This window comes from Dama dama, chromosome 1 (genome assembly GCF_033118175.1).
Source record: "Dama dama isolate Ldn47 chromosome 1, ASM3311817v1, whole genome shotgun sequence".
NCBI lineage: Eukaryota > Metazoa > Chordata > Mammalia > Artiodactyla > Cervidae > Dama > Dama dama.
The window spans coordinates 47,915,475-47,928,001 of NC_083681.1; the positions used below are offsets into that span (position 1 = coordinate 47,915,475).

Consider the following 12,527-nt stretch of genomic DNA (forward strand, 5'->3'; position numbering starts at 1 on the left):
ATGTCTTCCGCATCGGTAGGCAGATTCTTTACCACTGAACCACAAAGGAAGCCCCAGACATTTACATTTTAAATCATAAGTGATGTGCTCAATATTACACTGATTTGCTATATGCTTTCAGCTTTCTGCTTTCTTTATGTGCCAAAATTTAAGTCTTTTGCTGTACAGATGTCATGTATATACCATTTTCCATAGACTGTATAGAGAATATTGGTCATATACACAGGAGTCTATGAGAAGACTCCTAGCATTTGAGTCCCAGCTCTGCCATTTCCTCCTTGTGTGGCAGTGGCAAGTTACTTAACTTCTCTCTGCTTCAGTTTCTATATCTTTAAAATGTGGATAACACATTTATCTATCTCATTGTTAAGAGGAGCATAGAAATGATTTCATGTAAAAGCTTTAGTTGTGTGTAGTATAATGAAAGTTCTCAAAAAATGTTACCTCTTACTATGGTGGTAGTAGTGTTAGTTGCTCAGTTGCGTCTGACTCTTTCCGACTCCATGGACTGTAGTCTCCCAGGCTCCTCTGTCCATGGAATTCTCCAGGTAAGAATACTGGAGTGGGTTGCCATTTCCTTCTCCAAAGGAAAAGAACTCTTACTATAGAGGTTGCTTATTTGCTTTTATCTTGGTTCAGAATTTAGAATTTATAAATTCCATATTTCTTCCACTAGAAATCATCTCTATCTTTCTCAAAAGCATATTTGAAATAATTGCCTTATTAAATCCTAAGGGTGGGTTGGAGGCTGGCTACATATCTTTCTCATGTTATCCTCCATGGTGAGACATCAAACACAGCCTCAGAGCACACTATGGTCTGCAAATCCCAAGACTTTCTCGGGTCAGGGAAATCATTGCAACTATAATAGAGTTGGTGTGTCAAATTACAGTTCCAGGTTTATGTCTTTCCTTAAACTCTTCTACACCCACTACCTCTTCTCAATTCTTCTCATCTGAGTATGGAAGAAGTCATATGAGGTAGAACGTTGTTGTCTGCGGACTTTAATGTTCTTGGCTGTCCCAGTTACTAAAGATGAGATCTTGGGTACAATAGCTCTCAGAGTTTTAGTTTCTGTTAAAAGAAAATCAGGAGAATAAAAATAATCTCACAAGGTTGTTCAAAATGAGATAATACTTTATGAGACTGATCTATGGGAGGAGCCTGTAATGATATATTGCCTCCTTATTTTTCCAACTGAAATGCCTTACTTTTTGGACTTTCCTGGTGGCACAATAGATAAGAATCCTCCTGCCAATGCAGAGGACACATGTTCGATCCCTGGTCTGGGAAGATTCGACATGCCCTGGAGCAATTAAGCCCATGTGACACAACTAATGAGCCCAAATGCTGCAGCTACCAAAGCCCATGCACCTTAGAGCCCGTGCTCCTCAACAAGAGAAGCCACTGCAATGAGAAGCCCATGCATCACAGCTAGGAGTAGCCCCCATTTGCCACAACTAAAGAAAGCCCAGGAGCAGCAAAAAGACCCAGCACTGCCCAAAATAAAGAATAAGTAAATAATTTTTTAATAATGCCTTACTTTTCTACTTTACTTTTCTTTTTTCTCAGATTATAGTTAGATTATTTTTCTCTATACTCATATCTACAGAGCAACACATTACATTAACCTAGGGAAAACTCTGTCATTAAAACAGAAACAGCATTTTATGCAGCTTGAAGATGACTTTGGAGAGACCAGGTGCTTAGCATCAGGAGTACTAGTATTTTAGAATCTTTTTAGAAACGATAAGCATTGCTCTTAATAGCAAAGGGAGGTTGTTTCCTGGCATATGGTAATTATATACAATTTGTTTTAGGACACAGAAGCTGTTAATCAGATTTCAATGGCCATATACAACCTAACTGGCTCCAACATGGGTGCCTTTACCCTTTTGGGCATCCCTGGACTTGAGCAGTACCACATCTGGATCAGCATCCCCTTCTGCCTCATCTATCTTGTGGCCATTATGGGTAATAGTATCCTTCTCTACCTCATTGCAAAGGAGCACAGTCTTCATGCACCCATGTTCTTTTTCCTTTCCATGCTGGCTATTACTGACCTCATACTGTCTACCACCTGTGTCCCAAAAGCTCTGAGCATCTTCTGGTTTGGTCCTCAGGAAATCAGCTTTCCCGGCTGTCTCACACAATTATTCTTTCTGCACTACAGCTCTGTTCTGGACTCAGCTATACTGCTGGCCATGGCATTTGACCGCTATGTGGCCATCTGTTCACCCTTGAGATACACCACTATTCTGACCCCCAGGACCATTGTCACAGTTGCTGTGGGGATCTCCTTCAGAAGCTTCTGTGCTTTTGTCCCGTGTGTTTTCCTTGTAAATCGTCTACCCTTCTGCAGGACACATAACATCCCTCACACATACTGTGAGCACATAGGTGTTGCCCGACTAGCCTGTGCTGACATCTCCATCAATATCTGGTATGGGTTCTGTGTTCCCATCATGACAGTGATTATAGATGTGATTCTAATTGCTGTCTCCTACATCCTTATCCTCTGTGCTGTATTTCGCCTCCCTTCTCAGGATGCTCGCCAGAAGGCCCTGGGCACCTGTGGTTCCCACGTCTGTGTCATCCTCATGTTCTATATACCAGCATTCTTCTCCATCCTTGCACATCGCTTTGGACACAATGTCCCTCAGACCTTTCACATTGTGTTTGCCAACCTTTATGTTATCATCCCACCTGCCCTCAACCCTCTTGTCTATGGAGTAAAGACTAAGCAGATACGAGAGAAAGTCATTCTTCTGCTCTTACCTAAGAGGTCCTATTGATACATGCCTGAAGTCTAGGGGGCAGGGGCAAGTCCCTAGTCCACCTTAAAGACTAAATCTGTCACCTTGACCCCAGAGAAGGGACTGATAAAAAAATTTCTTATTAATCAAAAGTGTGATTTTTTTGTTTCTTTATTATTTTAGGCAGAAATCTTCTCTGTCATTCCAGTTATAAAAAACAAATTTTTAGTCTAGGAAAGTTTTTTAGTTTAGGAATCAAAAATTTTAAATTTCTTTTTATTTCTCCAATCTGATTATAAAACTTTAAATGAAAACAATAAGATAATCAGCATCTTTTTTTCTCTATAAAGATGTTTCTAAAGAGTCTGATTTTTCTTTCCAGATTTATACATCATAGTAGTTTCTACAGCTTGCAGAGCAAAGGACGTCTACCATGATGACTCTGTGAGGTTCTGGATTTTAAGTTTGGAGACTTCAGTCCATTTCTGGATGGCATCAAGTATGGGTTCTGGCATGTTCTTGGTGCATAAGCAGTGTTTATATAGAAAAAATGGCAAATAATCATGAATGACTAAATTGAGAGTGCAGATGTTTATTTTAGATCAAGGGAGAAGGTGATGATGAAACCAGCAGCTCATTTTTCACTCAATCTCATGAAAAAACCAAACGAGTTAGGGTGGGTACATCCTTCTAAGTAGGAATATATACAGGAAGCTAAATTCCCACAGCCAATAAGATGAAAAAGTATGTACAGATTAAGATGTGGTTTGAAATTTGACCAATCATAAACATTGCTAGCTCCGAGTCTCTTCTTCATTCTTATATCCCAAAAGAAATGTAGTCTGATGCCAAAAATGTATCTCTGTTTACATTATTCATTGTCTTTTCAAATCCAGTTTGCTTAAGTTGGTTATAGTGTCATTCCATCACTATCAGTCAAGGAATAATTATTTTTGGTGTTTGATGGGTGCCAGTGGTAGCTGATGTCTAATATCCTCCCATATTTACTGTGACTTTAAATCCTACTGCTTTTTCTAGACAACCTCTAGATTCATCAGTCCAGAGTGAGCATCCCCTCCCCTTACCACAGAGGGTCAAACACTCATCACTCTTCATCTGAATCAAAATATCAGAGTTCTACATGGTTTCTCAAATTCTAGATTGTGTTCTCACCTTGATGTTACCCCTTCATTCACATGTGACTAGATGTACATTTCTATGTAATTCTCAACATAGAATTTTAGTATGAAAGATACATTCTTTGGACTCAGAGACTCAAGTTTGCATGCTCTTTTTACTGTGGGACACAGTCACATAAGTTGTTTCAAAAATTATTTGTAAAATAATAATACTATGAATATAAGTAGCAGAGAAAATAAAGATAAAATGAAAAAAAAACAGATAATGGTACTTTTTAAAAAATAAAAAAGATAGCTATACAGTTTCCACATACCATGAATTATCATTCTCTTATTGCACATGGGTCAAGAATTCAGTTCTAGGTTTTGTGAGAATTAAGCATGATTTAGTTGCATAATTCCCAGTGTCTCTAAATTAGACTATAATTTATAGTCTAAAATAGTCTATAAATAATTCACAGTGTCTATAAATTAAAAGACGCTTACTCCTTGGAAGGAAACTTATGACCAACCTAGATAGCATATTAAAAAACAGAGACATTATTTGCCAACAAAGGTCCATCTAGTCAAAGCTATGGTTTTTCAAGTATCATGTATGGGTGTGATAGTTGGACTGTGAAGAAAGCTGAGCGCTAAAGAATTGATGTTTTTGAACTGTGAAGTTGGAGAAGACTCTTGAGAGTCCCTTGGACTGCAAGGAGATCCAACCAGTCCATCCTAAAGGAGATCAGTCCTGGGTGCTCATTGGAAGGACTGATGCTGAAGCTGAAACTCCAGTACTTTGGCCACCTCATGCGAAGAATTGACTCATTGGAAAAGATCCTGATGCTGGGAGGGACTGGGGGCAGGAGGAGAAGGAGACGACAGAGGATGAGATGGCTGGATGGCATCACCGACTCGATGGACATGAGTCTGAGTAAACTCCGGGATTTGGTGATGGACAGGGAGGCCTGGCGTGCTGTGATTCATGGGGTCGCAAAGAGTAGGACACGACTGAGTGACTGAACTGAACTGAACTGAACTGAGAAGAAGATGCAACTAAAGGGAATTAACTTCCTCTTGGGCCTGAAATTGCTAGATTTTCTATGCTATTTACTTTATCCTAAACATTTTCTGCAGAAATGACGATCACATTTCTATTTTAGAAAGATTATTATGGCTTCTTGGTCTTCCTAGGTGATGCTAGTGGTAAAGAACCCACCCACTGATGTAGGAGAAATAAGAAATGTGGGTTCTATCCTTGGGTCAGGAAGGTTCCCTGGAGGAGAGCATGGCAACCCACTCCAGTATTTTTGCCTGGAGAATCCCATGGACATAGGAGCCTGACGGGCTACAGTCCATGGGGTCACAAAGACTCAGACAGGACTGAATTGACTTAGCACAGCATGTTATGGCTTCAGAGGAGAGGATGGATTGGTGGGGTGGAATTGAATTTTACATCAATTAGGACTGAAAAACAGAAGCAACGAGAGACAGAAGAGTGGTTATTGAAGGAGGAACGTGATTCTAAAGATATTTTGAAGTAGACTTCAAAATCAGCAGGGCTGGCAAGTGTATGTGTAAGGAGTTTTACATGAAAGCTCAAGTGTTTGATCAAGATGAATGATTTATGATAACTTGGCCATCCTCATTTTAGGTATCAGAAAGAAGAATCCATGTATATTCTATAAATCTATTTACATTTTATGAAAATAACCATTGAAAATGTATAGCATAAACAAAACATCACTCAAAGACATGCAAGTTCTCTGAAACACACACAAAACACACACACTCACACAGAAGAAATACAGAGAGTGTCTCTGTAGATGGCTTTCCCAGCCGTTTTGAAAGGCCCAGGAGATTCTGCGCCCTGAGACACTGCTTGTCCAGGAAGATCTGAGCCTGCAGGGACTCAGTCCACCTCAAACTTCGGGACCTCAGAACTTCATGAGCCAGACCATCTGGGAAGAGCCTCACTGTGCCTCCCACAAGTCAACAATTGGATTAGTGTCTGCTGTACCTCAGGGGCCCACCAGCCTCTGTGTCCCCTCTGAAATCCCAGGAAGAGAAAGAAGATTAGCCCCTTAAGGGTGCTGTTTCTGTCCATTCTTATGAAGGAGCTGGAGACTGCTGAGTGTTGGTTTGGGGGCAGGGCAGGTGTGATTGGAAAGCCACAGTCATGACTCAGCCAGATCCTGGGGCAGGCTGACTGACGGACACACAGAGGACCTGAGAACAGGAACAGGAAAAGACAAGGTGGGCTCAGTCCAGATTTGCCTATGAGATAGTCCACAGGCTAGGGAGCCAGATTATAAAGTCTAAGGATTGAAATGAGAAGGGAGAAATAAAACAAAGGGAGCAAGCAGGACTGGAGCTGTCATGCGGACAATTCAACAGCCAAAACAAAACGGTCTAAGAACTTGGATCCAGAACACTGGACTAGCACTCTGGATTTCGTGGGATTTGACACTTTCTGCCATATCTGTGCATTTGCCTCTATTTGTTGTCATAATGATACTACATACTAGTTGCTATTTATTGAGACCCTACTATTTTCCTGTCACTGAGGTGAAGACGTTTCTCCTGTAGAAAATCTCTTCAGAAAAATGCTATAAGGAAGCAGGCATTTTTAAGAAATCAAATAACATGTTAAGTATAATGAAAAAGGAGTCAGAGTTTAAGTGGAAATTCAGGACACTTGACTCTAAAATCAGAGTTCTTAGGCAGTGTCTGTACTGTGACTTTGTGTAGATTTTCCCTATGATTTCATGTGCTTCTAGCTATATGTACAAAAACATGTTGTGTGTTTGTTAGTTAATTAATTAACCCATTATTTTAGCCATTTATTCATTAACCTGAACTTTAATGAATACAGTGTGAATATAATAAAGGGAGGATGGAGAGTGATGTGGGTGCACATGCACAGAGGACCCATGTCAAACAAGAGCTTGTGTGTGTGCAGTGACTTAAACAATACTCATTTATTCAGTAAAACTTAAGTGTTTAACAAAAATTAATCTAGAATAAGGAGATAAAGCTATGAATATGAAAATCTTTGCCCTCAAGAAAGAAGGATGATAGGCGAGTAAATGGAATAAATTGTGATACATCCTTCCAAAAGGCTTACGTATATGGTTCTCTGGGTGTGAATAAAAGGATTCAGTCTCTCTCTTTTTTTTTCTTTTTCTTTTAATTTAAAAAATTTTATTTGTTTAGGGCTGTGCTGGGTCTTCCTTGCTGCATGGACTTTCCATTATACATGATTTTCAGCTATCAGTTCAGTTCAGTTGCTCAGTCGTATCCGACTCTTTGCACCCCCATGGACTGCAGCACACCAGGCCTCCCTGTCCATCACCAACTCCCGGAGCTTACTCAAACTCATGTCCATAGAGTTGGTGATGCCATCCAATCATCTCATCCTCTGTCATCCCCTTCTCCTCCTGTCTTCAATCTTTCCCAGCATCAGGGGCTTTTCCAGTGAGTCAGTTCTTTGAATCAGGTGGCCAAAGTATTGGAGTTTCAGCTTCAGCATCAGTCTTTCCAATGAATATTCAGGACTTATTTCCTTTAGGATATAGTCCCTTGCCATCCAAGAGACGCTCAAGAGTCTTCTCCAACACCACAGTTCAAAAGTGTCAATTCTTGGGTGCTCAGCTTTCTGTATGGTCCAACTCTCACATCCATACATGACTACTGGAAAAACCATAGCCTTGACTAGGTCGACCTTTGTTGGCAGACTAATGCCTCTGCTTTTTAATATGCTGTCTAGGTTGTCTACACATGATTTATATCTGAAAGTGAAAGTGTTAGTCACTCAGTCATGTCCGACCCTTTGCGACTCCATGGTCTATGGACTTTGATGCTTCCCTGTCCGTGGATTTCTCTAGGCAAGAATACTGGAGTGGATTGCCATTCCCTTCTCCAGGGGATCTTTTAGGGCCAAGGATCGAACCTTTGTCTCCCGCATTGCACGCAGTTTCTTTACCATTTAAGCCACAGGGAATATCTAATGGTTCTAATTTCTCTATGAAGTAAAAATAAAACATTATCTGTTGAGAAAGAGGAATTTGGGGATGGTGAATGTGCTTAAAAGAGAGTAGGGAAAAAGCCACAGAATTCTCTGGTGTTCCAGTGGTTAGGACTTTCACTACTAAAGGCCTGGGTTCAATCTCTAAACAAGAAGCTAAGATTCCATATGGTACAGCCAATAAAAAAATCATACAGGGAGATCGAATTGTACAAGATCATATTGTTGGACCATTGGACAGTGTTGAGGATTAAGTTTAAGGCTGATGATTATGAAATTTGGGCAACACAAATATAGTTAACTAAGAAATACTTTTCCATCATGCCCTAGAGTACTTACTAGATTTATTAATCTAGGAATTGCCTTTTGCCATTTACATATCATGGAAGCTCAGTGGAGGGAGGGCAGCAAAATATTTTAAGAGAGTAGTTGAAATGATGACTTGTAGATGTTAAACTACATAAAGAGGGATGCAAAGACACATGGATACTGAAGGAATGATAGTGACAAAGTCAGTGCTGTAGAGGCATTGAGGTTCTTAAGGAGCAGATTGGTAATAGGTGACTCACATCATAAGACAGATATAAAACCATATTTGTGACTTATGAGGTTAGTCAATCTGGGGTTATAGCACTTCGAAGATATGGCCCTGGATTTGGGTGGGCTGATCATCAGTAACAAAATAAAGTCATCCAGCATGATGCAGTGCTACTTTGAGGGGAAAATTTTGGGTAGGTAAAGGGCAAGGATGTTAAACTTGTTGCAGATATAGCCAGATATATATCTTCAAATAATCAAGGGAATTTCAAGGAAGTCTGTGACAGATAATAATAAGAAAATAAAAAAGTTGGGTAAATGAATAGGTTGTTTCTAATAAACATTTTTATATTAGATGAGTACTAAGCATGGATATCTACAGGCAGTATGATTTACACCTTCACTGAGGAGTGTTCCTCTTAATAGTGCAAAGTATGTTGTTTCATTTAATAACATTGAAAGGCAAACTTTACTTTTTCTTATTTTCCTTTTGTAAGATTTGCATTCTTTGTCTATCAAGTTGTCTGATGTTCCCTGGTTTATCCTTTTGTTTTACCCTTTCTGGGTACTTTGCGATAGATCTTTTTCATGTGAGCAGCATAAAATCAGATTTTATTTTAAAAGATTTCATTGATACCTATGCTTTTAAGTATAGGAATTCAGAAATCTATATTTACAAAAGTTTTAAATTCATTTATATTATTTTTGTCTGTGCTGGTCTTCGTTGCTATGTCAACTTTTCTCCTGTGGACTCTAGAGCACAGGCTTAATAGGTGTGTACAGGGGTTTAGTTACTCCAGGGCATGTGAGATCTTCATGTACCAGGGATCGAACCCATGTCTTCCGCATCGGTAGGCAGATTCTTTACCACTGAACCACAAAGGAAGCCCCAGACATTTACATTTTAAATCATAAGTGATGTGCTCAATATTACACTGATTTGCTATATGCTTTCAGCTTTCTGCTTTCTTTATGTGCCAAAATTTAAGTCTTTTGCTGTACAGATGTCATGTATATACCATTTTCCATAGACTGTATAGAGAATATTGGTCATATACACAGGAGTCTATGAGAAGACTCCTAGCATTTGAGTCCCAGCTCTGCCATTTCCTCCTTGTGTGGCAGTGGCAAGTTACTTAACTTCTCTCTGCTTCAGTTTCTATATCTTTAAAATGTGGATAACACATTTATCTATCTCATTGTTAAGAGGAGCATAGAAATGATTTCATGTAAAAGCTTTAGTTGTGTGTAGTATAATGAAAGTTCTCAAAAAATGTTACCTCTTACTATGGTGGTAGTAGTGTTAGTTGCTCAGTTGCGTCTGACTCTTTCCGACTCCATGGACTGTAGTCTCCCAGGCTCCTCTGTCCATGGAATTCTCCAGGTAAGAATACTGGAGTGGGTTGCCATTTCCTTCTCCAAAGGAAAAGAACTCTTACTATAGAGGTTGCTTATTTGCTTTTATCTTGGTTCAGAATTTAGAATTTATAAATTCCATATTTCTTCCACTAGAAATCATCTCTATCTTTCTCAAAAGCATATTTGAAATAATTGCCTTATTAAATCCTAAGGGTGGGTTGGAGGCTGGCTACATATCTTTCTCATGTTATCCTCCATGGTGAGACATCAAACACAGCCTCAGAGCACACTATGGTCTGCAAATCCCAAGACTTTCTCGGGTCAGGGAAATCATTGCAACTATAATAGAGTTGGTGTGTCAAATTACAGTTCCAGGTTTATGTCTTTCCTTAAACTCTTCTACACCCACTACCTCTTCTCAATTCTTCTCATCTGAGTATGGAAGAAGTCATATGAGGTAGAACGTTGTTGTCTGCGGACTTTAATGTTCTTGGCTGTCCCAGTTACTAAAGATGAGATCTTGGGTACAATAGCTCTCAGAGTTTTAGTTTCTGTTAAAAGAAAATCAGGAGAATAAAAATAATCTCACAAGGTTGTTCAAAATGAGATAATACTTTATGAGACTGATCTATGGGAGGAGCCTGTAATGATATATTGCCTCCTTATTTTTCCAACTGAAATGCCTTACTTTTTGGACTTTCCTGGTGGCACAATAGATAAGAATCCTCCTGCCAATGCAGAGGACACATGTTCGATCCCTGGTCTGGGAAGATTCGACATGCCCTGGAGCAACTAAGCCCATGCACCACAACTACTGAGCTTGGGCTCTCGAGCCCGGGAACCACAACTACTGAACCCAAATGCTGCAGCTACCAAAGCCCAGGCACCTTAGAACCCATGCTCCTCAACAAGAGAAGCCACCGCAATGAGAGGTCCATGCACCACAGTTAGGAGTAACCCCCATTTGCCACAACTAAAGAAAGCCCAGGAGCAGCCACAATAAAGAAAGACCATGAGAAGCAACAAAGACCCAGCATGGCCAAAAAATAAGTAAACAATTTTTTAATAATGCCTTACTTTTCTACTTTACTTTTTTCTCAGATTATAGTTAGATTATTTTTCTCTATACTCATATCTACAGAGCAACACATTACATTAACCTAGGGAAAACTCAGACATTAAAATGGAAACAGCATTTTATGCAGCTTGAAGATGACTTTCGAGAGACCAGGTGCTTAGCATCAGGAGTACTAGTATTTTAGAATCTTTTTAGAAACGATAAGCATTGCTCTTAATAGCAAAGGGAGGTTGTTTCTTGGCATATGGTAATTATATACAATTTGTTTCAGGACACAGAAGCTGTTAATCAGATTTCAATGGCCATATACAACCTAACTGGCTCCAACATGGGTGCCTTTACCCTTTTGGGCATCCCTGGACTTGAGCAGTACCACATCTGGATCAGCATCCCCTTCTGCCTCATCTATCTTGTGGCCATTATGGGTAATAGTATCCTTCTCTACCTCATTGCAAAGGAGCACAGTCTTCATGCACCCATGTTCTTTTTCCTTTCCATGCTGGCTATTACTGACCTCATACTGTCTACCACCTGTGTCCCAAAAGCTCTGAGCATCTTCTGGTTTGGTCCTCAGGAAATCAGCTTTCCCGGCTGTCTCACACAATTATTCTTTCTGCACTACAGCTCTGTTCTGGACTCAGCTATACTGCTGGCCATGGCATTTGACCGCTATGTGGCCATCTGTTCACCCTTGAGATACACCACTATTCTGACCCCCAGGACCATTGTCACAGTTGCTGTGGGGATCTCCTTCAGAAGCTTCTGTGCTTTTGTCCCGTGTGTTTTCCTTGTAAATCGTCTACCCTTCTGCAGGACACATGACATCCCTCACACATACTGTGAGCACATAGGTGTTGCCCGACTAGCTTGTGCTGACATCTCCATCAATATCTGGTATGGGTTCTGTGTTCCCATCATGACAGTGATTATAGATGTGATTCTAATTGCTGTCTCCTACATCCTCATCCTCTGTGCTGTATTTCGCCTCCCTTCTCAGGATGCTCGCCAGAAGGCCCTGGGCACCTGTGGTTCCCACGTCTGTGTCATCCTCATGTTCTATATACCAGCATTCTTCTCCATCCTTGCACATCGCTTTGGACACAATGTCCCTCGGACCTTTCACATTGTGTTTGCCAACCTCTATGTTATCATCCCACCTGCCCTCAACCCTCTTGTCTATGGAGTAAAGACTAAGCAGATACGAGAGAAAGTCATTCTTCTGCTCTTACCTAAGAGGTCCTATTGATACATGCCTGAAGTCTAGGGGGCAGGGGCAAGTCCCTAGTCCACCTTAAAGACTAAATCTGTCACCTTGACCCCAGAGAAGGGACTGATAAAAAAATTTCTTATTAATCAAAAGTGTGATTTTTTTGTTTCTTTATTATTTTAGGCAGAAATCTTCTCTGTCATTCCAGTTACAGAAAACAGATTTTAAGTCTAGGAAATTTTTTTGTTTTAGGAATCAAAAAAATTTAAATTCCTTTTTATTTCTCCAATCTGATTATAAAACTTTAAATGAAAACAATAAGATAATCAACATCTTTTTTTCTCTATAAAGATGTTTCTAAAGAGTCTGATTTTTCTTTTCAGATTTATACATCATAGTAGTTTCTACAGCTTGCAGAGCAAAGGACGTCTACCATGATGAC

General features: G+C 39.9%; 2 protein-coding genes across 2 annotated transcripts; both read left to right on the plus strand.

Annotated features, from left to right (window-relative positions):
• The first annotated feature begins 1,847 nt into the window (after positions 1-1,847).
• LOC133053962 (olfactory receptor 52H1-like) lies at positions 1,848-2,795 on the plus strand. The gene has a single exon (XM_061138474.1). The coding sequence runs from the start codon at positions 1,848-1,850 to the stop codon at positions 2,793-2,795; it is 948 nt and encodes a 315-aa protein (XP_060994457.1).
• An 8,381-nt stretch (positions 2,796-11,176) lies between these two features.
• Positions 11,177-12,124, plus strand: LOC133053967 (olfactory receptor 52H1-like). Its single transcript, XM_061138488.1, has one exon. The coding sequence runs from the start codon at positions 11,177-11,179 to the stop codon at positions 12,122-12,124; it is 948 nt and encodes a 315-aa protein (XP_060994471.1).
• The last annotated feature ends 403 nt before the right edge of the window (positions 12,125-12,527 follow it).